Below are 22,020 nucleotides of genomic sequence, written 5' to 3' on the forward strand. Positions count from 1 at the left end.
AAAGTTTTATTGATGTAAACATAGAGGCGTATTAAACAATAACATGTACTTGAGTATTCAAAGGAAAAAGCACTCAGTATGTCCCTTTCAGACTGTTACATTATACAGTATATTACAGAGTTATTGTTAATGATTCATGCATGCAGTTTTAATGTTTTAATTTGTTCATGGTGGAGCTAAATTTAACACTGTTGGTTTGCATCATATACAGCATATTGTTAAACTGCAAAGTAAGCTATCTACAGTAACTATTGCAAATAAGTGCAGTGGAGTAAAAACTACAGTCATTATCTTTAAAAATAGAGTAAAAGTATTTAGTGACATAAAATGGAAATCTTATAATAATAAAGTACCTAAAATTGCACTGACGAACATTACTTGAGTAAACATCTACCTCTAAGAGCCGATTTTACAGGGAGCCACAGTTTTGCAATTTTGTATTTAGAGTCTGTAACCTTTTAGGTTGCATTTTTGTTGCTGGTTATCCTGACCATGACTACAGATGGGGTATTTAATAATATAATATGAGTAGGACAAGTAATGTCTCAATGTATGTATTCAAACATAGTAAAACACAAATGGTGCGGCAAAGAAAACATCAACAAAAGAACAACACTAAGCATTGATCCAATCTGCAGAAAAATAATTATAACAGAAATGAACACTTTATATTGTGGCAAATTACTGTGTGCACATTTTCTAGTGCTCTCTGGTGTCTCCCTTGAAGTTACTCTGCAGACCATGATATAACGTTTCCTGGAAACTTCAGTCCAAACATCAACTGCTTTGTCTCTTTGCTCTCAGTGAATAGAATAACCCGCTTCAGGTCAACCATGGGTCCCCAAAGCGGTGTCCCTCCTCAGGGGCCTCTCCACCTTCACAGTGCTGGGGTCACATTCCAGCATCTCTCTGATCCAATCATCATCCAGCGCTCCCTCTATGAACTCCTCCACAGTGATGATGGCTACAGACATAACAAGGACACACAATGATTACAGACAAAGAGCGGGCGACATTTGGCTCTTGTCCCCCCTCAACCTACAGTATGCCTGCCAGTGTTTTAACTTTTTTTAAATTATTGTGTCATCAAAAATATACAACTACTGTATATGATCCATGCAGGAGGTCATATCGTATCACTTCAGTTTTCAATTAAATTTAGGTTAAATGTAGAGGCCTGTGTACAGTATTTATAGCCTAAAAGAGAAATATTTACTGTCCTGAAGGCCCTACTACTCTTCTTTTAGGTCTTAATGTAAGTATCATATGTCTTGCAAGCTTGTTTTTTTAAAAAAAAACAAACATTTTGTGCACATGTCACATGCTGTAGTGAGTTACCTCAGCTTTAGGTATGTACTTCCTTCATCTGACTCAATATTGACCTTGGACCTGACAAAGACTTGTTCTAACTGGTAAAAGAAATACTTCTTTAGGGTTGCGTCTCAGCAGAGCCTCTTCTGTAGCTCTCAAAACTTTCAGAATCTACACAAAGGCTTTAAAGAGGTATTAAATAACTTTTTAACAAACAGATTAGATTCTTTATTCAGACAGAGAACCATAGTCGTGAAGAACATGCAATAAATGAGAAAACAAATCCCTAATGTTGAACGTTTTTGGCACATTGCCCCCAACTGTGAGTGGCTGCTTAATATGTATATTTACTTATTAATTTACTACTTTCTCTTCAAAACCATAGGCACGAGTCCTATGTTAGTTTACTGAGGGGAAGGCATACTAAATACCTCATGACTTTAAGGGTTAATATGACCTCAAATAACACCGAACCGTGTTTTTCAAGCAGAAAGGGAAAATCATTTCCTCACCGTTATTGTCTTTGTCTAATCGCAGAAATATCCTGTTGGTACATTCTTCAGCTGTTAGTGGGTTGGGTTTGGTTAAAGCAGTGGCTACACTCATCTTATAAACAGCCTGTTAAGGAAAAAGAAAACATACACCAGTTGAACTGAAAGATGCTGAATCTGTGGGTATCACCTCAATCATAAATATCACTTTCAGACAAAAAGTTTAGAACATGTGCTTTGCTTTGGACAGCAACACACCTGCATTATCTCTAGCATCTCCTCCTTTGTGATGGCTCCGTCTCTGTCTTTGTCATAAAGCTTGAATGACCAGCGCAACTTCTCCACAGCTGAACCTTCGATAAGCATGCTGATGGCCATGACGTACTCCCTGAAATCTACCACCCCGTCCTGTTGCAAATAATCCCCTGTTAACATCCAACTTAATGACGCATTGTTAGAAGGAATGGTATTCATTCTTGTCCTGTTGAGTCTGGAGGCAATATGTTTCCTACAACAGCATCAGATGTGATATATGATGTGTGTAGTGTTATTCAGAGCACTTTGCTTACCGCATTAGTGTCCAGTGTGCGGAATATCTTTTCCGCATACTCTGCTGACTCACTGCCCACTGTTCCATTGCAGAAATGCCTTTGAAACTCATGAAGAGTGATCAGCCCACTTGGACATTCATTAATAAACTTTCTATCACAAGAAAAGACAAAGAATGAAAGTTTTTAATAAACAGGAAATAACTATTTCTGTTTTATTACACGAGAAAACATAAAAGGTTGTTTGAATGACAGGTCAGATTTGTAGAAGGAAAACCATGTCCTTTAATATGAGAATTAAGAGAATTAAGGTCAACCCATCCCCGACCAGGCTTGTTTATACGCTGGGACGTGAGTGCTAAGATGATTAGGTCAAATGGTTTTGAACCACTTTACTACAGCGTGGCAAAGACGAGCTAATCAGCAGTGTGTAATCATGAAAAAAGTAGGACCGGAAGAAGCGCTATTCCTCCATATATTTCATAATAACAGCTCACACAGCAAAAATAAACTGAGCAAAGAAGTCAAATGAGGTTTAAAATAAATTGAGGATTAAAGGATAGGTTCACATTTTTTTCCAAGTCTGTCCAAAAACAATAGTCAGGTGTTCATAAGAACATTGACACATTTTTCCCTTCATAAAGCTCTGTCAATCTAAGTAATGGGGGATAAAATCAACAGTCCTCGTTTTGAACAAGAATTTATTTCAAAGTTTATTTGAAGATAATTTGAGGCTTCGGTCACACAAATTAGTCAAATCAAATGGATATATTTCAAAGTTACTGTCTTTTTAGTGTAAATTCCCTCTTCTTTGTTTATGATCCTTCTACTACAGCTATAAAGGAAAACACTCAAGACACAGGGAGGGAATTTAAAAAAGATATCCACTTTATTTGACTAATTTAGACTGCTGAAGCCTCATGTTATCTTCAGATAAGGTGTTCATATGGACAACTGACTATTGTTTTAAGACAGACTTGAAAAAATTGTGAACATATCCTTTAAAAAGGCCAATAAATTGCTTTAAAAATGTATCTGGAACATAATATATTATACATGACAAAAAGACACCTGGTGGTACATTTCTTATATGTTTCTTCAGCTTAAACTGCAGTTTTTTTTTCAGTAAGCACATACAGTAGCTACACGTTCTTCCATAAACTTCTTTCAACACAAATGAGCCCCCTTAACATTTCATATCATCTTCTGCCTGAATACACACAAAAGCATCAAAATACTTAATTTACAGCTTTTCTGTACACATTTGAAAAGCCAGATGAAAACCTTACCTGAACCACTGGTACAGCTCTGTAACATAAGACTCTCCTCTCCTGCAAGGCAGAGTTGCAGCTTGTCCCATTCTGTAATGAAGGAGCAACAGCTCCACTTTCACCCCCGACTTTATATACACAGCAAATCCCAGCTTATGCCATGCTTTCTTAATTGCACCAACCGCTGCCTTATCACTTTTCACAAATTACTCGAAGCTAATCTTCTCAGGGGGTGAACAAAAAAGAAGGTTACAAGTGGGTGCAGTCGAGGGCAAATGTAATTACTCAAAAAGCAGACTGCGGCTTCTCAAGCTGCCTCGTTGCAGACAGAAGGCTGCAGAATTTTAATGTAGGGCATTGTGCAATATTCTTGGTGTGTATACGGATGTGTGTGTGATACTGCATGTTAATTATAGTTTGATTGTACATGTATATATTGTGTATATATGGAGAAGCTGTGTGCTGCTGTGTTCTCTCAAATGCCCAAGACAAATTTCTCCAAAGGGAGACAATAAAGGCTAATTCTATTTTATCATAAAAAGGGGGCAAGAGCTTGATGAAACATCATGAATTCTGAGTTCAGAGATTGTTTCTGTTTGATACTTGGAAGTACTGATATTTGAAAATATGGCCAAAGATCCTGCTGGGAGTTCAGTAAACTAATATTTATTAACAACATGACAGCCTGGGAAGACAACCCGGGAAGACAAACCAGACGTGTTGATAGTAGCAGCAATAATGCAACAGACATATACAGTAAGTGCTTCCTCTTGAGCCCAAAAATCAATGAAGAATGAACTTAAAGTGGCAGGAAGTGGTACAATGGAAGCAGTTAACAAGCTCCCAGCTGCTAAATTTAAGCCCAAATGTTAAGGTCCTTCCTCCTGTGCGGGGACAGTTTCAACAAATTTCCAAAAAACTAACAATACCATTAAAATGATACAAAAGCTGCATGCAACTACACACAAAGCAGGGCATGAAATCAAAAACGATGTTCCCTAACTTACAAAATCTACTGTTTTATTTCAAACGGAGACAGAAGCAAAAATATTTTGTCACCACCAAAGAAGTTGAAGTGAAAGCAATGTTTTAGCAGTCTCACTGCTCTGTGGACAGAGCAGCTACAACAGTGCAATGATTGAACATGAAGACCGGGAACAAAAATAATACAAAATGGACTGAATTTTTGCCTTTTTAAAAAAAGACCAGCCTGCGTCTATGGCACGACTCGGTAGTTGAGTACTGAAGCCACCGTGCAGAGCTCCTGGTTCATCTGTGGACAAGCCTCCACTGAATTGATGATGTTTACAGTATGCCATGTTGCGTCAAGTTAATCCAATGATACATAAGATAGCACAAATAGCCCTCCTTTCAGTCTGCAGAGGCGCCGGGGTGGGAGGTGGACTCCTCCCCAAAAAAATCAACACAGGTTTATTGTGTGTCCGGGCAGAAATGTCCAAAGGCACTTCGGACACAGGCAGGAGGGTCCTTATGAGTTCAGCTGCTCCATCCACTGGCTCCTCATAATTCAAGCATAAAGAGGATGATTCACAACTGTTCTTCCCTTGAAACAAGAGTTCTTACAGGAAAATCCTTAACAGTCCTCAAGAGATGACAATAAATCATGGCCGGAGATACCAATATGAAATACTATATACTTGGGCAGAAATAGAAACTAATGTTTGGGCTTGGTCTGGGTGTTAATGACCGAGGGGTAAAGAACAGATACACATTTAAACTCTATCTATGAGCCTTCAGCAGTGTACAACACTCAAAACGATTGAATGATTTGATCAATGTAACATGCACAACATGTCTACAGGGTATCAGATGAGCCCAAAATCAATGTACCAAACTCTCAGGAGTTTATCTTCTAGTGTTCTTAGTTAACTTTTTCATAGTTTGTAGACTTTGCATTCAAATTTTGAGAAAGGTTACAAATTTTCATAACTTGGAACAGGGCGAGCCAACCAAAGTGCTTACATTTAAAAAAACAAAAAAAACAAAACAGCCAATAATTTCCTTAAATTTAACACGTTTAGAACAGTAAGTTTTCTATTATTTGGCATCAGCCAGGCTTACTGCCAACCTGTTTAAATCTCGATGTATGATATTAATTTGACATGCTTTGGAAAATCTAAACTTTACCTTACAACAACCCATGAGGCCATCTGGCTGCCACCTGATTCTCAGCAGTGGTATCACTGACTGGCAGAGGTCCTACAGTCTCAAGTCATCCCATGCAAAATAATAAATCATCGCATCGTGCCTATCGATGTTTTGTTAGTAAAATCTAAGATGTGCAATTATAAGCACAGGCAAAACAAAACTCTAGATGAGGTAAATGGCAGCAGGATCAACAAAACTCAATGACTTATTCAAAGGACATATCACATGTCAGCTGTATGTCTTCTACCTGCATAATATGGGATTGACAATTACACAATTAGGAAAAAAGGAACATTCCTTAATGTTAAAGCTAAACAGAATTTATGGAATGATAGCTCTGCATAGCATAATCCCTTAATAAATGTATGCATGACAATGCTGACAAGCACATAAACATGAACGCGTCTTTAGAAAGACTGTCAGTGCATAAGTGTACATGAAAAAAAAAACAACAAACAACGCTAAAGCTATGGCTTACCTGCAAGATCATAAAGCTGACAATAAGTAAGAACACAGATGCACAAGTACAGACTGTTTATACCACATACCAATGTACAGTATGTAGGGGATGTAAAACCTTTAACTGAAGGACAAAATACTGCTACAGCTGGTAGGAACTGTGTCACTGTATGTTTATATGGGGCAGCTCTGTTTCCATCACTCCCTGAGTTATCACTCCTACCGTCACACTCAGAGATCAACGTCAAACACGTATTGATAAAATGTCCCAGATGTGAAACGGGGTTGCTGTTCAGACATTGTTACCAAACTTCCATTTCAGCACCTCTAAAGTGCCGTTTCGCTTTGTAATGAAGTAGTGCTGTGTGCTGCTCACAAATCCATAGGAGTTCATGAGCCAGCTACCAGAACTGGCTGCTCTCCAACACATTTATCAAAGTGGATCATGTCTGCCAAAAGAATGTTAAGAGCTGTGGCAAATAAAATCCAGTGCAGCCAATACTGGAGGCTAAATGTCTATTGAAATGTATACACTGAAAAAATGAAAATATCCTACCGATGCAAACTATCCCTTTAAGACAGATATGGCCTGAAGACGTGGTGTTTGCAATCATACTAAATTCACATGTATACAGTATGTCCAAGTCAGTGTACAAGAGAGATTGTTAGTGGACTGTTTCCACGGAAAATGTTCAGATACTGACACATTAAGAGAAAATCTCTGAGCGGCACATCATTAGGTGACTCTCAAAGTTAGAGGTTATGGAAGTGTGGTCTGCCGTGGTATGCTGGCTACCTACGGTTTGGATCCTGAGGGGTGGGGTGGGGTGGGGGGGGGGGTCACAGAGATGGGCCAGGTTGTCAAAGTGTCTTCCTCGCATTTTAATAAACATACAGTACCTAATCAAATTACAACCTTTAAAAAAAAAAAAAAAACATGAATCGATTCAGTGCAATTTTTTTTGCATCATCACTCCCGACCTCTGTTCAAGTGTAGGTGGAGGAGAGAAACAAGAGCAGGAATCCAGAGCCATTGTATGTCATGTCACTGTCATTTGTGTTCATGGGGTCGGTCCTCAACCTTGTGAGGCCTCTTCGATTAAACAGAGTAAGCAGTGAGGAACAGCGTCTCAGGGCAGGCAGACTGCTGTAAAGCTTTAGAGGCACGTCCTCCTCCTCATGACGACGAAGAGAAAGCAGGTGTCCCTTATCGTCATCGATCCCGCTACCTGATAGAGCAGCCACACCAAAAGGCTCTACACAGCTTATGTGGGAAACAATAACTAATAAATAAAAAAGGTATTTAAAAAAAACAAAAAAAACCCCAACAAATGCTGTTTCTCAGAGAAAGCATTCAAGCAGTTCTTGTCATCAAAAAACTGACCTAAGTGTTTTTTTTTTCAGTGTGTCACTGCATCACACTGTAAGAACGGATTCTATAAAGACCAGTGCATCTCTTCAAAGTCCACCGCCTCGCCTAAGTTTGTGTCCGTCTCCAGGAGGCTCATGATCACTGCCATGGCTGCTTCGTCATTGCTAAGACTACTAAGGCCTGGTCCAACCACACTGTCCAAATCCAGCTGGGAGTTCTCCCCTGCGGTGAGATGGGGTGAAAGAGAAAGAAAAATATAAGAGTTATAAGAGGTGACAACTAGTTTTCAAGAGGAAATACAGCACAGCAGGTCTGATACACACGTGTTCCAACACACAGTTTATAAATGTGCTTATTAAGAGGATTAGAGAGAGTACCCATGAGTGCTGCTTCTCCTCCTGAGAATGAAGCTCCCTGAGGCTCACCCTCTGAGCTGGACTTTTCTGGCATCTCCATGTCTGCTGCCTCTCCGTTTGGCACCTAGAGACCAAAAGAGGAACAAATTATAGCCCTAGCAGAAAAAAAATGGCAAGAGTTTAGTCATGAGGTTAAAAAAAGAAGGAAAGAATCAAATCAGTGCTAGACTAAATTATGCCTTTCAACCTTTGGAGGAAATTCACCATAATTTCCTTTGGCATACAGCTGTGATTGCTTCACATTATGGTTGTTTTACCTCTAAGAAAACCTTCTGCCATTATGAAGTGAGTTGTTTAAGACAAATGAGGTGGTAAAAAATGTAAAACCGGACTGAGCTTGTATAGTCAAAATGCCAGTTTGAAAAATATTTCTCTGCTCCTTTATTTGCATCTTCTGTGTGCTTTTATTAGAGCTAATCTAGGAGATTGTCCTAATTTTCATCTTATTAGACTTTCTAAATCAGAGAAGTGTAACTTTTTATTGCTGCAAGCAATAACTATTGCTTTTCCAAACATTTTCTTACCCTAGCATGTATTAGAGTATAACTGGTTATAAAGATAAAATTGTGATCTTATTCAGGTAGTGATATGAATGAATGAATGGTTTTATTTTCGTGTCTGGTCATTTACATGACCCATCCCTCATGGATGTATTCTGACACATTAACTAACATTCAATGATAATTAACATTCACTTCAGCATTTGGCCAAACACTGTGATAAAAAATAAACGATGTTTTCATATTATACTGAAAGCTGATTCAGGGTCATTGGAGTCTTTGAAACTACACACCTGCAGCATATAAGTTTAACTATTCAACAAAATGTTTTCTTTATTTAACTATGCACTTACACTGACTTATTCATTTTGGACTGGGCTTCACTGCCAAGTTTCATGCATTTTTTTTGGAGGAACAAACATTAATTGACAAAGGCAGCGGCAAAGGAGACGAACAAAAACAACAGGCTATGAGAGGCTGTTTTGTTGGCTTCTGCAACCTAAACAATAACTGGGACAAATGTGCACCAATAAAAATATGCATGTGCAAAAACTTACATTGTTGCTGACTTGACTGTGAGTTAGTGGAGACTTATCCTGTGGCAGACTGAATGGGCTGACATTACCACTGGACGGTGATGAATTCATCCTAAAGCAACACAAAACAAGTTAAAAATGCGGCGAGTAACATCTACAACAACTGAGAAGCATACCGACTGCAGCTGTAAAAACACTGCAGCATTAATGTAGATGGACCTAAAAGACAAAAAGACTCAAGTGATTCGCCCTTTATACAGTTGTCATTAGATGATGTCTATCACTGTTACAGAAACTAAAGACCCAATGCTGCGATGCCACACCTGTTGAAATCCAGCAGCTCGTTGGCAATCTGCGTCCCGATGCTTCCAGCATATATCATAGTCCCAGGTGTGGTGGAGATGCCTGGTATAATTGGCAGGGACTTCTTGCCATCTTCTAACAGAAGAAAACAAAAAGGTTACGAGAGAAAGGAACAGATATACAGTATATAATACAGTGCACCACTACCACACAATCTGTACTTTTACAGATGCATCAGAGATATCAATGAGAAAACATCTCCATAGATTATTTTTCATTTCAACTGACCATCAGAAGTCTTGGAATTGCTCGACTGTTCAGACTTGTTTCCCGACCGACTTGTTCGACTGTGATCGTGCCTTGTTGTGAGATGAGAAAACAAGTGAAGCTCTGATTAATATACATCTATCTCAGGTACATATGTAGGTGATTCACAAAGGGATTGAAGCATATACTTACGATATGACTGTATTTGTTGACACTATGTATTCTACTTCTTTGGTCCAGGGATTTACAAAACTAAACCACTGACTTTGCAGAGTGACAAAGGAGCCATATTTTGTTTTGAACTTATAGCAGTTTGTCTCTATTTTCTCTTTACTGCGCAGCACTGTGGAAGAGAAACAGAGAGAAGATGTGTTAGAGGACTAAACACTGGAAATGAAGCACGCTGTATGGTGAGTGTTAGTACATTACAAATGTATTTCAACAAGCACAGGACCAGCAGTAGTAAAATATGGGGAAACCACTGTTACCTACTTAAATGAACATATCAAGATGGAAAGAAATATATTAAGTGTTTTTCTTGTCTTTTAATACTGAAGTTGTTTTGTAAAGTTGGACCATTGGACAAATTGAACATCGAAGACAATTAGACAAATGATTAACTGTAGGAGGTCACTGAAAAATATTATTTACCTTTTCGATGTCTATCAGCTAAATGCGGTAAGTCGTCTTGATGGAAGTACTCATAACATGACGTCCCGAGCAGTTCTTGGGGAAGATAACCGAGAATGGTTGTCGCTCTGTGACAGAGAGTGACAAAGTTAAGTGTTAAAAGAGTTTAAAATGTGCAATTCATAACAATGGAAAAGTTTCACTGAAGGATATTTGAAATAAGGTAGAAGCATTTGTGACTAATCTAACTATGTATCTGGCTATGTAGCGAGAGATACAGACTAGTTATTCATCAGCACTGATACTCATGACATGGACTAAATAATACATAAACAAACATCTCTTTAGAACATTCAAAGTCCTGTCTCTCTCTCGAAAAAGTTATTTTGCACAAAGTTTGCGCTACTATTTGTACTCTTATCAAAAAGATGCATGAACATTAAGTCAACAAAGTCATGCATTGCATCTGGGTCTCCCTTCCTGCAACAGATAAAGCCACAGCCGTTGATTTAACACATAAACAAGAGACACCACCCCCTTGTTGAAATTCAAGTCTACCTTTGATCGACAAAGGTGAATTTGCCATCCATGGCATAGCGTGTGATGAACTCTGTGGGTTTAACTCGGACTTCTCCGTTAACTTGGGGAGATAAGTGGGAGTGGACACGTCCCACAGCCACCAGACAGCTGAAATGGGAGCTATCCTGTTTGTCTCCCTCGCCCTCCCCCTCTGCTCCCAGCTGACTGGTAGGCCAGCTGCGCATATAGCCTGTACAGTGAACTGTGCAGTACTTCTGTGACTCTGTGGGCACAAATCACAAAATACACCCATTAAACTAAATGAATTTGTCCATTTACACCAATACTTCTTGTAAATGGAAGTGTACTTGATAAATATTATATTAGCTGTTACACATCAAGTACAAAATTCAAACTCTTAACGTACAAGGTAAGCCACAGAATAATTTTTCAACCTTTCTTTTTGGAGGTGCTGGCCTGGAATTCCTTCTCCACTTTGACAGAAATTTTGTTGTACTTCATGCGGCAGAAGAAAGAGCGCCGTGCGCCTGAACACAGCCGTGCTGCACCGACTGGGAGGTCAGCCTGGACCTGCAGACCAGCTGGGGACACAACAGGAGTGTTAAATATGCTCTTTAACACACACTCGTACACACACACAGACAAAAATAAATGCTTTACTTTTAGCATCTATTAGCCGTTCGCGAGGGTATAATTCAGAAGCGGACAGCTGCTCCTTCACTTTTCCCATGTCCTTAGGGTGTATGTAATCAAACAAGCTCTGTCCAATCAGCTCCGCCTGTAGGAAGAACAAACAGCTTGTCAAACTGACCTAGAAAAGGTTTCCATGCTGATTAAAAGAAATGTCAAAAGCATTCTGCATCTAAAGCAATTCCTGCTGACAAATAACATATTCAACAAAGTACAGTGACTGTGGACTGTTGACCCCGGAGCACACCAGATACTGTGTGGAACTGAGATGGAGGAAGATTTAGATTTAAGTAGGAACAAGACAGAGAAAGCAACAGCTTTTTTTTTCTCTTGGCTTCCTTAAAAGACAGCTTATGAATGTCCTCTTTTCTCCACAAATCAAAAATTATATATATATGTTAAACTGCACTCCCACACCTGATGAAAACATATATGCGTCATCATGCAACATCTTCATTTTCATCATCAAAGCTGTCATGTGTGTCTACTGAGAATTTCTTTCCAGCAAGCATCTTGATTTGCAGTTTTTAGAAAAACCTAAAAGATCTATCAGGATTTCAAGTGTACCATTAGAAATAGCAACTACTGGTATAATTACTATTGTTCTTTAGTTAAACTATATCTAATTAATAATTTAAGATTAATACATTTATCTAAAAAACATAATGTGAAGACATTGATATGCTTTTTGAAAAATGAAATAGTACAAATATAACTATCAATTTTGTTTTTATAGTGTAATTCTGTGAAATCTGTGCACACATTGACATAAATGTCACTAAAGTCACTGTGTCATGTGTGGCTGGTCGAATGATATCAGGACAAAGTAGCCCATCTGGTGTGTCCGGGGGGGTTTCATATGAACAAAAGACGCTGCAGATACAGCAACAAAAGTAAAAAACGTTACCCGACTATAATTTAAAATCTTCGTGACGGACTCTGAGACAAAAACTATTTTCCCACGATCACAGCCCACTACAAACAGGAACCCATCTGCAGCCTGCACAACAAAGAAACATGGGGGAGAATAGGGGGATCCAATGTGATGACATGGTCAAGACAAAAGTAAGAGGCCATTGAGCAAATGTTTGAATTATATATTGTCAAATATTGCATTCAGTATATATATTGTTAACTAAACCAAAGCATTGTAATGAAATGTGAGTGTATTATATTGCTCTCTGCTACTGACAATCAACAATAAGGAGAACAGCCGACTCAGTGATTAAAACTGAAATTCAAGAGAAGAAGTTCATAGATATTTCATACTAAGCCAAACTAAAAGTTCTCTTCAGAATAATGTGGTGTTTTTTATATCTATTTTCTGATGAATAGAACCCACAGTAAAGCAGAGGCATTGTCACTGGTACAAGTTTATAGCCTTGTTGGCAGTTAATGACTTGACTTGAGTTTCTTAAATGTTGTTGTATAAATAGCCAGCTGTCTTTGTTGGTATGTTTACCTTAAGGACAAGGTGTTTGAGTTCCTCGTCAGGAAGGAATGACGGTTTGTAGTTGGCTTCAGAGAAGGAGCTTGCTGAACCTGAAAATAACGACATATATGTTACACAGCTGGTCCAGTGTGAGATGAGCACATTACATTTACACTGTAGATTTAAAAGAATCATTTAATAATTGTTTATTACAACTTGAATCTTATTTTCAGAGTTTTGGCCATCACTGATCTGTTACAATATTGTATTCACCAAGTTGACTCTTGAGCTCTAGGAACATGGTAACACTGCTTATGGTGCAGACACACAGACTCCCGCGAGAACACATCTGGACGCACCGGACCACTGAATGCTCCAGTTCGTGGGTGACGTACTGAGAGATGGCTGGTGCTTGGTTTTTTGCCGTTTTCAACATGGCGGTCGTGTCACAAACGTTTTCATTTTACAGCTAAACAGTACACTAAAGTCTGTTTCTGAAAACATTTGAGACGAGAAATAAACAATGCAGTGACAGAATCTTGATTCATATTTGTTCAGCACTGCCTAGTTTGATCCGAGTTTCGTGAGCCGGCCGCATTGCGCTGGACAGACCTCATTTGCATTGAGGTCAGGTCGTAATTATGCAAATTCAGATACGGTGGTTGGTCCGTCAACACGCCGTGCACTATCCATCATGCACCGTGCAGTCGGATCTCCGGCTTTCCATAGAAAATGATTCGGTGTGTCTGCACCATTTAAACGAGCCACTCGGGGCAGGAATAACACAGTCATGTGATCACACAGGTTTTGAATGACCCTGTAGTTTAGCCAAGTTTATGTGGAAAAGAAAATGAAGGCAAACAAACCGCTGCTGTTATCATAAAGTTTATAGCCAGACTTTGTGGTTGAACTTTAACTCGTCATACTTGCTGTGGTTTTCCCGTTGAAAATATTGTGTGCGCTGACTCAGTTTGATGTATAAATAATGTAGTTTAGATAATCTGGCAAAACCCTTGTTTACAACTTGTCTGACTGCTCATTTCTTGCCAGACGGACTTTGTTGCGGTGATATTTTCCCTTTTCCGAATCTCAGCAATTGCTGTATTCAACATTGTACTGAAAAGTCAAGATAACACCACCGCCCATCAACTGGCTTGGTACCTTTGAGAGATTTGAGGTGCTGCACGGCCATTCTGAGCACAGTGAGTTTGTCCAGCTTACGGGACATGGGGTTACAAGTAGGAATCATGGCTGATAGCTTGTCAATGAGATTGTTCATTTTGTCCCGTCTTCTCTTCTCAATTTGGCTGTGTGGTTCCCTGCAGAGAGACAAAGCGAGAAATAATTCAGTCACAGAACACAGGAGAGTTTTGTCCTTTCACTTTAATAGCCTTCAACATCTGTGAAATGTAGCATATTTTTAATTTTTGATTGATGTTAATTCTGCAAGAAGACAGTAATGTTTTATAAACATGGTGGCGTCAAATAGAACCCACCTGAAGCATTTAATTTTGACATGTTGGTCCTCATCGTCTGACCTGTAAAGAAGAAAAACACAAATGTATTTATGACAAAAGACAATAAGTAAGTGCAGAAAACATTTTATGCATTTGTCTTTAATCTTTAATTAGCACACAGTACCCATTTTGGTCGTCTTCCATATCTGCGTCAATGATAGAAGCAGATTTTGTTTCCCTATGAAGGAAATTGATGACTCTCATTAGCAACTCGTATAAATTAAACTCGATTTATAATATTTCCTGTCAGCCAAAATAAAGCAATCACACTCATACTTACTGGTTGTCCACGCTGCCCTTGCGTTTCCGGGGCATCTCCATGCTGAAGGACATGCCAGTAGCTGAGGATGGAGTCATCATGGCGGACAGAGAGAGAGAACTGTTTTGGTTTTCCTCAACCAGCACATCTTCTGAAACACACAAAATGGTTGTAAGGGGTGGGGACTTGATTACATTTACAAGCACATCGATATGTTCCCCCGCACGGCTGCGTTTCAAGCTATAAATCTGTCAGATTGTACTTCCTTAGATGTAAAGTGATAAAGAATTAAACAGTTGCAGAATCATTTGCAGGACTGGCCCAAACACGATCACAATGTTCTCATTACGAGCTCAAAATTCATCTTTGGCAACACAAACAGCCTTGATGAGCAGTTACTCGGGGCGTTCATCTGTCAAACCACTCCTTACAAATGGCCCCTTACGAGTCTACACAGAAGCAGAAACAGCGTTAATTAAGAGGAGCTCTACATCTGTTCAAACTGCGAAAATCTGAAACGATGTGACTTCTACATTTATTACAGTAATCACTGAAGTATCCAGGACACGTTGATGTTGGGTTATTGTAGACATAAACCTCATTTACACCTCTGTACTGTGACAGCACTGAAGGTAGTAGAGCTTTTGATGTTGTGTTGTCTCATGCTTTTTGTACATTTTTACAATCTGCAACATCATATTCATCTAAAGCTTGTTCAGTTGTTAAGTACCCGATATTCTCTTTATTCAACTATGGCCTTTAATATATAAAGAGGGGTCACCTTAAAGGTTAGAGTTACTGACTTGTGACAGTAGAGGAAGTTTAAGAAAATGTGTAGCAATTCCCCCCGTCCTTTAAACTACTGTCCAAGCATTGAAAGTAGTGAATCCCCATCACCTTATTGACCACATGATCAGCCTCTGAGCAATGCTCAACGCCATTCATAATAACTGGTTGTTCTGGTGTAGCTGCTCTAACTTGACTTAAGGAAACATCAGCTACTGTAAACAGGCTACACCAGCACCAGTTTAAGGCCCAAAATTCATCTCAGAAAAATGTTAATTCTACATTCAGTTAGGACTGAAACCAAATATGTGTTTCATTATCACTTAATATATTGATTATTTTTTAATTATTTGGCTACTGACATTAGCTCTTTATTTATGTTCACAATTTGCTGTAATTAAAAGATTTTTTCCCCTCATAATGCTAATATTTAGGACAGAGATTTTTTCACATTTTGTCTTTGTTTTTTAAAAAAATGTATCAAATAGTATTTAATTGAAGAGTGGATGTTCTCAGTATGAATACCTTTAAATCTGCTTCATGTGTTGTCCCTGTGCCCCCCCACAAAATGATGAGTAAAATACATAAAAAACAGTCTCTCACTCACACATAATAAAACTAAAACTAGTTTTCTAACATTCGTAGGTGGAATCAGTGAATATCAGCACATTCTGGCTCACTTATATGATTAACACATTACATTATAATAGGACTTTGAATGACAGTAATTTCATTACTGCTCAATCACGTTACCGGAGACTAAAAAGTGATGTCTCCAAAATTGATTTGCTATTTTGTGCAAACAGCCAAAACAACCACAAGTATCTAATTTGCAATATGAAACACAGAAAAACAGACCCTCGCATTGTTTACGACTATAACCAACATATGTTTAATATTATATTGATTATGACGTTTCAGAATAGTCTCGAGGCTTTTTGTTTGTCCACTAATCCGGGATCCTTTTCACGTGTGCCGTGGAAGTCTGCAGTAAGTGACTTTAGGAGTGAAGGAGTGTTAATCAGTGAAATCACCTGCTGTCATCTCAGCTGGAATGGAAACCTGTACACACTTTGCTCTCCATAGCTCACGAGTGAGGACGGTTGGACTAATCGATTAATCAACTAATCCTTTCAGCCTTACATCCTACATTCAACCCCGGCTAAAACAATCCGTCAGTGCAAGCCAGCCTTTAAACGGAAATTCACGTGCTGAATGAATATAGTCACTTGCCCACAGATGTCTTTATGTGAATGAGCGCAGGGATCTGTTAACAGAGATTAGTAAAGCGCCAGCTGCTGTGGTGAAGCTGTTCAGAGGTTATAGAGAAGATATCGCAGCTCTACCGCGTCCCTCTCGATATCTCCACAGTCTGTCCTCTATTTGAGCGTGAAGTGGAGCTGCCAAGACTTTGATTTAGTCTTGGCCTCAGAAGTATATATGTGTGTATGTGTGGGAGGGAAACTCTAGAGAACGGCACGAGACAGACCAAATGCGGCAGATATCCACAGCTCCTATTTTTAAACTCTGTTCCATAGACCCTGTGACCCAAATAGCAATTAAAAGATCAGCAACAACCTGATTTTAATCCCGCTCTCCCTGTCGAGATCTGGTGGATAACAAGGTTACAGAGAAGGCATCTTGATGAATGGACATCAGACATCCCTCTCTCAAGCTCACGTGTTCGTTAACTCGTTCATTCACTCAATCCTTGAATGAGCATCTGCTTCACTTAAGTAACCCCACGCCCTGCACTTCCCACTCCTTTTGTCCCACAGTAATAGTTCAAGGAAATGACTCATTTTAAGCCTAAGTTAAACACTGATCAATTTTTGTTTGTCACTCTTTGGAAAAACTGCCACCAGAATTTAACTAAATGGTTAAATTGTTCATATTTACAATATTAAGTGCAAAACAACAATGAACACTGATGTACAAGGAAAAGAAGGATGGACAGTTTGGTCAAACTAGGTCATGAGCTAACCTGCACCACCCTACATCACGTTTCTGATGTTATTCATACACACAGTAGGGATCTGCCCACTAAGTCCACAGTCTGCCATTGTTGCCGTCTGAACTTCCTGATTCGATAACCTTCGAGTTCCCATCAAACATTTATACCACTATGACACACAGTTAACTGTACACTGGTTTAATACTAATCAGTGTGCCGCTAGGGAACAACATGTTTTACGGAGAAGCAATCAGAATATGGACGAGGAGGAGAGACGACTAGGATGATGTTGATGGAAACATGGTTGATTTCAACAAGCAAAGGATTATTTGTGTGGAAAACTAGTCTTATCTGAAAATGACTGGTTTCATAAGGTCACGGTGAAAAGTCCACTGTGGCGACCTGACCGGGAATTTCAGTAAATGTGAAATCAATCTCTAATTCAGAGATAGAATCAAAAGTGGCGACAATCTTTATTACTCTAAATATAGCGAGCAAGCTCTGAGTCTCCTCAGATGTATCTCAGCTGAAACAAGTCATTGATTTGCTGATCAACAAAGAATGATCCGCAGCTACTTTGATAATTGATTGATCTTCAAAGTAATTTTTAAAGCAAAAATGTCAAGCATTCATCGGCTCCTAGTGTGGAGAATTGCTGTCTTTCTTTGTCTTCTGTGATAAATGAATTCCTTTGGGATTTAGACTGTGAGTCAAACAAGGAAATAGTGGCATTTTTAGCTATTTTGTGACATTTTATGAGAAAATCATAAAATTATTAATCAAATTAATCAAAAAATAATAATTGACCGATTGATCAATAGTGAAAATAATTTCCAGCTGCACCCCAATATTCTCAGATTGTAACTGTAAACCACCATGTAATTCTTCTCTGTCTAATGTACAATCATTCATTACAATCTTAATTAAACTATTTTCATTATGGATTAATCTGTTGATTATTTTCATCAAATAGTTTGTTTTATTTCACCAACACTCCAAAACACAAAGCTTTTTGCCATCACATAAGACAAAAAAGAAGCAGCAAATCCACATCAGAGAATCAGAGAATCTCTGCCTTTCATTTTAACTTGAAAATGTATTGATGATCAAAATAGTTAATTTGAAAATCTTTGATCACAACAGTGCTATATAACATATTTAACCGTTATAAAATGTGCAGGTTATGGAAGAAGGCGTCTGTTTACTGATGCTGCCATAGTTTCCTCGTAGTTTAAAGAAAGTATTTGTCTCTCCAGGGACAGACAACTACACACTGATTGGTTGTGATCAGTGCTGTGGTCAATATATCCACAGCATTGTTAAGTAACAGCAATTTGACAGTATTTATCAAGTACCTCTGCAGTCTCCATTTTATTCAAACTACATTATGAAAAAAAAACTTGATAAAAAATTTAAGTGGAACAGCACTTTTACACATCAAAGTCTGATAACAGGTCTTGGGGGAGAACTACTACATACTGTATGTGATAAAGCTGCATAAAGTGGCTCCAGAGAGCTTTGTGAGAAGAAAACCGGCAGTTTACATCAAATGGGACTCAAGACTACAAGTTTGAAAATGAAAAAAATTTGGGGAGAAAGAAGTGCAGATAACAGACCTCTGTCGCCTGCTCTTCGTCTCCACTTCTAGCAAAACACACCTGAATCTCTACAGTTGAGTGTAATGACAAGTAAAAAGTGGATATCTCTGGTTCTGCCATAGTGATTTTGATCCTTTTCTTAAAAAAAAACTGTCCATTGTGAGTCTGACAATGCTAAACCAAGTAATACTCTTAAATTATAAGTGTTTCATTTGCAAAAATCTATTATTTAATCATCTACAACCAATTCAAGCACACAGCTGTTAAACTTGACCTTCAAAAACCTCTTTCTTTATGGATTCCAGCTTTAATAGCCAAACCCAGAAAGATAAAAATACAACAGGTCTGTTTCATGTGTCTAGGTGACGGTTTCTGTACCAAACAATAAATCTCGGATACCATTAATTCAGCCCTGCATCACGCTCTATTTCTAAATCCAAATGCGATTGAGGGAATTGCACAATAACCAGCAACGATCTTGCTGTTTGACCTACATTTTTATCATGCAGCACCACTGAGCCTTAGTGACAAAAGGCATTGTACTGACAATGAAACACACACAACCTTAACCTTCTTCTGCAGGAAGAATATCTGAACATTGGATTTATCTTATTATCTACCGAAAATTTCAGTAAAATATGCTTACAATGGCTAATTTTGCTGATCTCAGGTCACACAGTTCTCAAAAACATTTTTTAACACTGGATCTCCTTAAAACAAAGTTTTGCTCAGTTTGAGTCCTGTGGCAGCTACTAAATAGATGATCCCTCAAGTCTATGCAATAAATACTGGTCTGTAAATGTTCTGATATAAGGAAAACACACCTTAAACTAATTTAAAGCTTAGAAGGAAACTTTATTTGTATAGCACCTTTCAAACAGGTTAGTGCAGTTCAGTGAAATAGCATGAAATAAAAACTAGATTAAAAAGACAACAAAAATAAAAGTGATGACAATGAAATACAATAAAATAGATTTAAAAGATGTTCCAGTGAATGTTGATTGAAAGACGTTGGATTTGAGCCATAAACATTATATGTTCTGAAATCACAAAAAGATGCTTTTACTCTTCAGTTTAACATGAATTTATCTTTCCAGTTAAGTGATTACTGTTAAGAGTTAGTCCACTGTTACAACGACTGTGTTTATTTCACAGGGTGAAGTTGGTCTTTAAAGTCTCCCTCCACTCAAAAATGTGTTTTCTCTTCTTGTTCCTACAGTTGGATGTTTGAGCTTCACTGTGCCAAATGATGTTTGTGCAGAGTTTGACACTAGAAGGCTGTTTTCACACTGATCCGCTGAAAAGTGTAAAGTTTCTCTGCGCTCATTAAAAAACAGATTTTCATTTTTGTGACATCGCAACTAGTTTGGAGGCAATATATCAGACACAACTTATTCAAAGCTGAGTGTTTTATATACATCTAAAACATGTCTGAAGGGGCTCTTTAAGTAAAGGATGCGAGTACTTGTTCCACCACTGACAGTCACTATGTAAGGAGACCATGATAATGTGTTTTTGTACAGCTAACACAGTTATGCTGCGTCCTCGCTAACATGAGATGAACAAACCGTTGAACTGGTTCAACCGTCGGGGTGAATGGCCACATCTCGCTGGGCCTAAACAGTAGTATGCGTTAATGCTAGTTTAACACAATATGACACCACTTCTGTCAGAAAAAACCGACTGACAAAGTGTCGAAAAATATCCACAGTGACGATTTGTGACGGACTGTAAAATCACCTCTAACAGACTCGGCTGATTTGAGACCGTTGCCTTGGTAAACAGGCCTCGCTGCTAACATCGCTAAGCTAACATTTGCGATGTTTTGTCTTTAAGGTTACCGTTTGGCAGAGCAGACACTACACACTCGATTTCAATGTAAATATCACATATGACAAGCCGACACACAGACATATTCTGAACAAAACACCGGCGATGTGATAAACAACGCCGTCCAGCGTTACATAAATGGCGTAGAGGGCGAGTTTGCTCTACTGATCTACTGACCTAGTTTTGGAATAGCGCAAAGTTACCGTCAACCGTTGAGAAATTGCCAGAAACGCCGCGGTCTCTTTTCTGGTTCATCTCAACGCCACATAGCCGTCGTGTCAGCCAATATTTACATTAAAATAGGTTAAAATAAATCTTCTCAAGTGTTTAAATTACCTGCCGGTTCGCCTCCCGCTCTGTCACCGCCGCCAGCCGCTGCATTCCTGGCCGACATGGCTGGAGCCGGAGCCGGAGCGCTGTGGCTCGGGACTCCAATGCATGGATGAGGCGGTCGAACACTCCGGGGTGTTGCTGTGTTAGTAGGACAGCTTGAGAGGGATCCGAACCGGGGTCAGAGTATTGTACGGTCGCTATGTTGAAAGAGGAGGGCACGGAAACGTGCACAAAGGTGGCTGCGGTGTAATCAGGACAGTGTGGAGAACTAGGGGGGGAAACGCGGAAGACAGGACACAGTCTCCTCCTACAGGCGCACCGGAGTCACCGCTGCAGCTTCACCGCTCCGGTGCTCCCTTCACGACTTCCAGGAAAACACTCCTTTTGTCTAAATGGCCGAAAATATGCTATATTACAATTAGTTTATCTATAGCCTATAATTCCCATCAGGTCAAAATAAAATCGATTAATTCTTCAGGATTTTACTCTATCTGGAGAATCCAGGATTGTGAAAAAACAGGAAAAGAAAATGTAGGCTAATGTTTAAAATGGAAACTAAATGTAAATAAATTATAGTCACTTAATTTTTCCGTTTAACTACACTTTAATATGCTCGTCTATTCTCTTAGCCTCATCAAGCCAGTTATTTCTTTGCCATAACCGAAATAACTGTCAACAGGTATGAATGTCTACAAATTTCAGGGATCACTCCCAATATTGCAGTTCAGGGATTCATCTGAAAGGAAATTTGCAAAACATTCATGATAGGAAAAGTGCTACGGGCATGACCAGAAATACATACCAGTCA

The 22,020-nt window shown here is 38.9% G+C and overlaps 2 protein-coding genes across 5 annotated transcripts; both read right to left on the bottom strand.

Annotated features, from left to right (window-relative positions):
• Positions 1-20: 20 nt before the first annotated feature.
• Positions 21-7,072, bottom strand: si:ch211-245j22.3 (uncharacterized protein LOC563798 homolog). Its single transcript, XM_042411486.1, has 5 exons — positions 3,640-7,072; positions 2,372-2,504; positions 2,061-2,210; positions 1,824-1,929; positions 21-964 (listed from the first exon to the last, which is right to left on the bottom strand). Exons 1-5 carry the CDS (start codon positions 3,708-3,710, stop codon positions 828-830), a joined length of 597 nt encoding a protein of 198 aa, XP_042267420.1. The 5' UTR covers positions 3,711-7,072; the 3' UTR covers positions 21-827.
• arntl2 (aryl hydrocarbon receptor nuclear translocator-like 2) lies at positions 7,070-21,547 on the bottom strand. 4 transcript variants are annotated; one of them, XM_042411483.1, is made up of 17 exons: positions 21,216-21,547; positions 14,733-14,862; positions 14,577-14,630; positions 14,432-14,473; positions 14,097-14,254; positions 12,966-13,045; positions 12,411-12,503; positions 11,474-11,591; positions 11,248-11,394; positions 10,832-11,075; positions 10,295-10,401; positions 9,836-9,986; positions 9,665-9,735; positions 9,397-9,508; positions 9,095-9,185; positions 7,999-8,101; positions 7,070-7,843 (listed from the first exon to the last, which is right to left on the bottom strand). In XM_042411483.1, exons 1-17 carry the CDS (start codon positions 21,271-21,273, stop codon positions 7,686-7,688), a joined length of 1,917 nt encoding a protein of 638 aa, XP_042267417.1. In that variant the 5' UTR covers positions 21,274-21,547; the 3' UTR covers positions 7,070-7,685. The 4 variants fall into 4 exon arrangements, with proteins under 4 accessions (XP_042267417.1, XP_042267418.1, XP_042267415.1 ...); XM_042411484.1 differs by having other exon boundaries at positions 9,397-9,511; positions 14,733-14,859; positions 21,216-21,546; XM_042411481.1 differs by having other exon boundaries at positions 9,397-9,511; positions 21,216-21,546.
• Between the last annotated feature and the right edge of the window lie 473 nt (positions 21,548-22,020).

This window comes from Thunnus maccoyii, chromosome 5 (genome assembly GCF_910596095.1).
Source record: "Thunnus maccoyii chromosome 5, fThuMac1.1, whole genome shotgun sequence".
Lineage (NCBI taxonomy): Eukaryota > Metazoa > Chordata > Actinopteri > Scombriformes > Scombridae > Thunnus > Thunnus maccoyii.

Coding starts and splice junctions, on each gene's coding strand:
- arntl2 (XM_042411481.1), bottom strand. CDS start 21,273: ATGTCGGCCAGGAATGCAGCGGCTGGCGGCGGTGACAGAGCGGGAGGC. Junction 13,046..14,096: donor GCACCTCAAATCTCTCAAAG/GTACCAAGCCAG, acceptor CGTTATTTTCAG/GTTCAGCAAGCTCCTTCTCT. Junction 10,402..10,831: donor TTCACCTTTGTCGATCAAAG/GTAGACTTGAAT, acceptor TCTCTGTCACAG/AGCGACAACCATTCTCGGTT.
- si:ch211-245j22.3 (XM_042411486.1), bottom strand. CDS start 3,710: ATGGGACAAGCTGCAACTCTGCCTTGCAGGAGAGGAGAGTCTTATGTT. Junction 2,211..2,371: donor GCACACTGGACACTAATGCG/GTAAGCAAAGTG, acceptor TATTTGCAACAG/GACGGGGTGGTAGATTTCAG. Junction 1,930..2,060: donor AGATGCTAGAGATAATGCAG/GTGTGTTGCTGT, acceptor TTTCCTTAACAG/GCTGTTTATAAGATGAGTGT.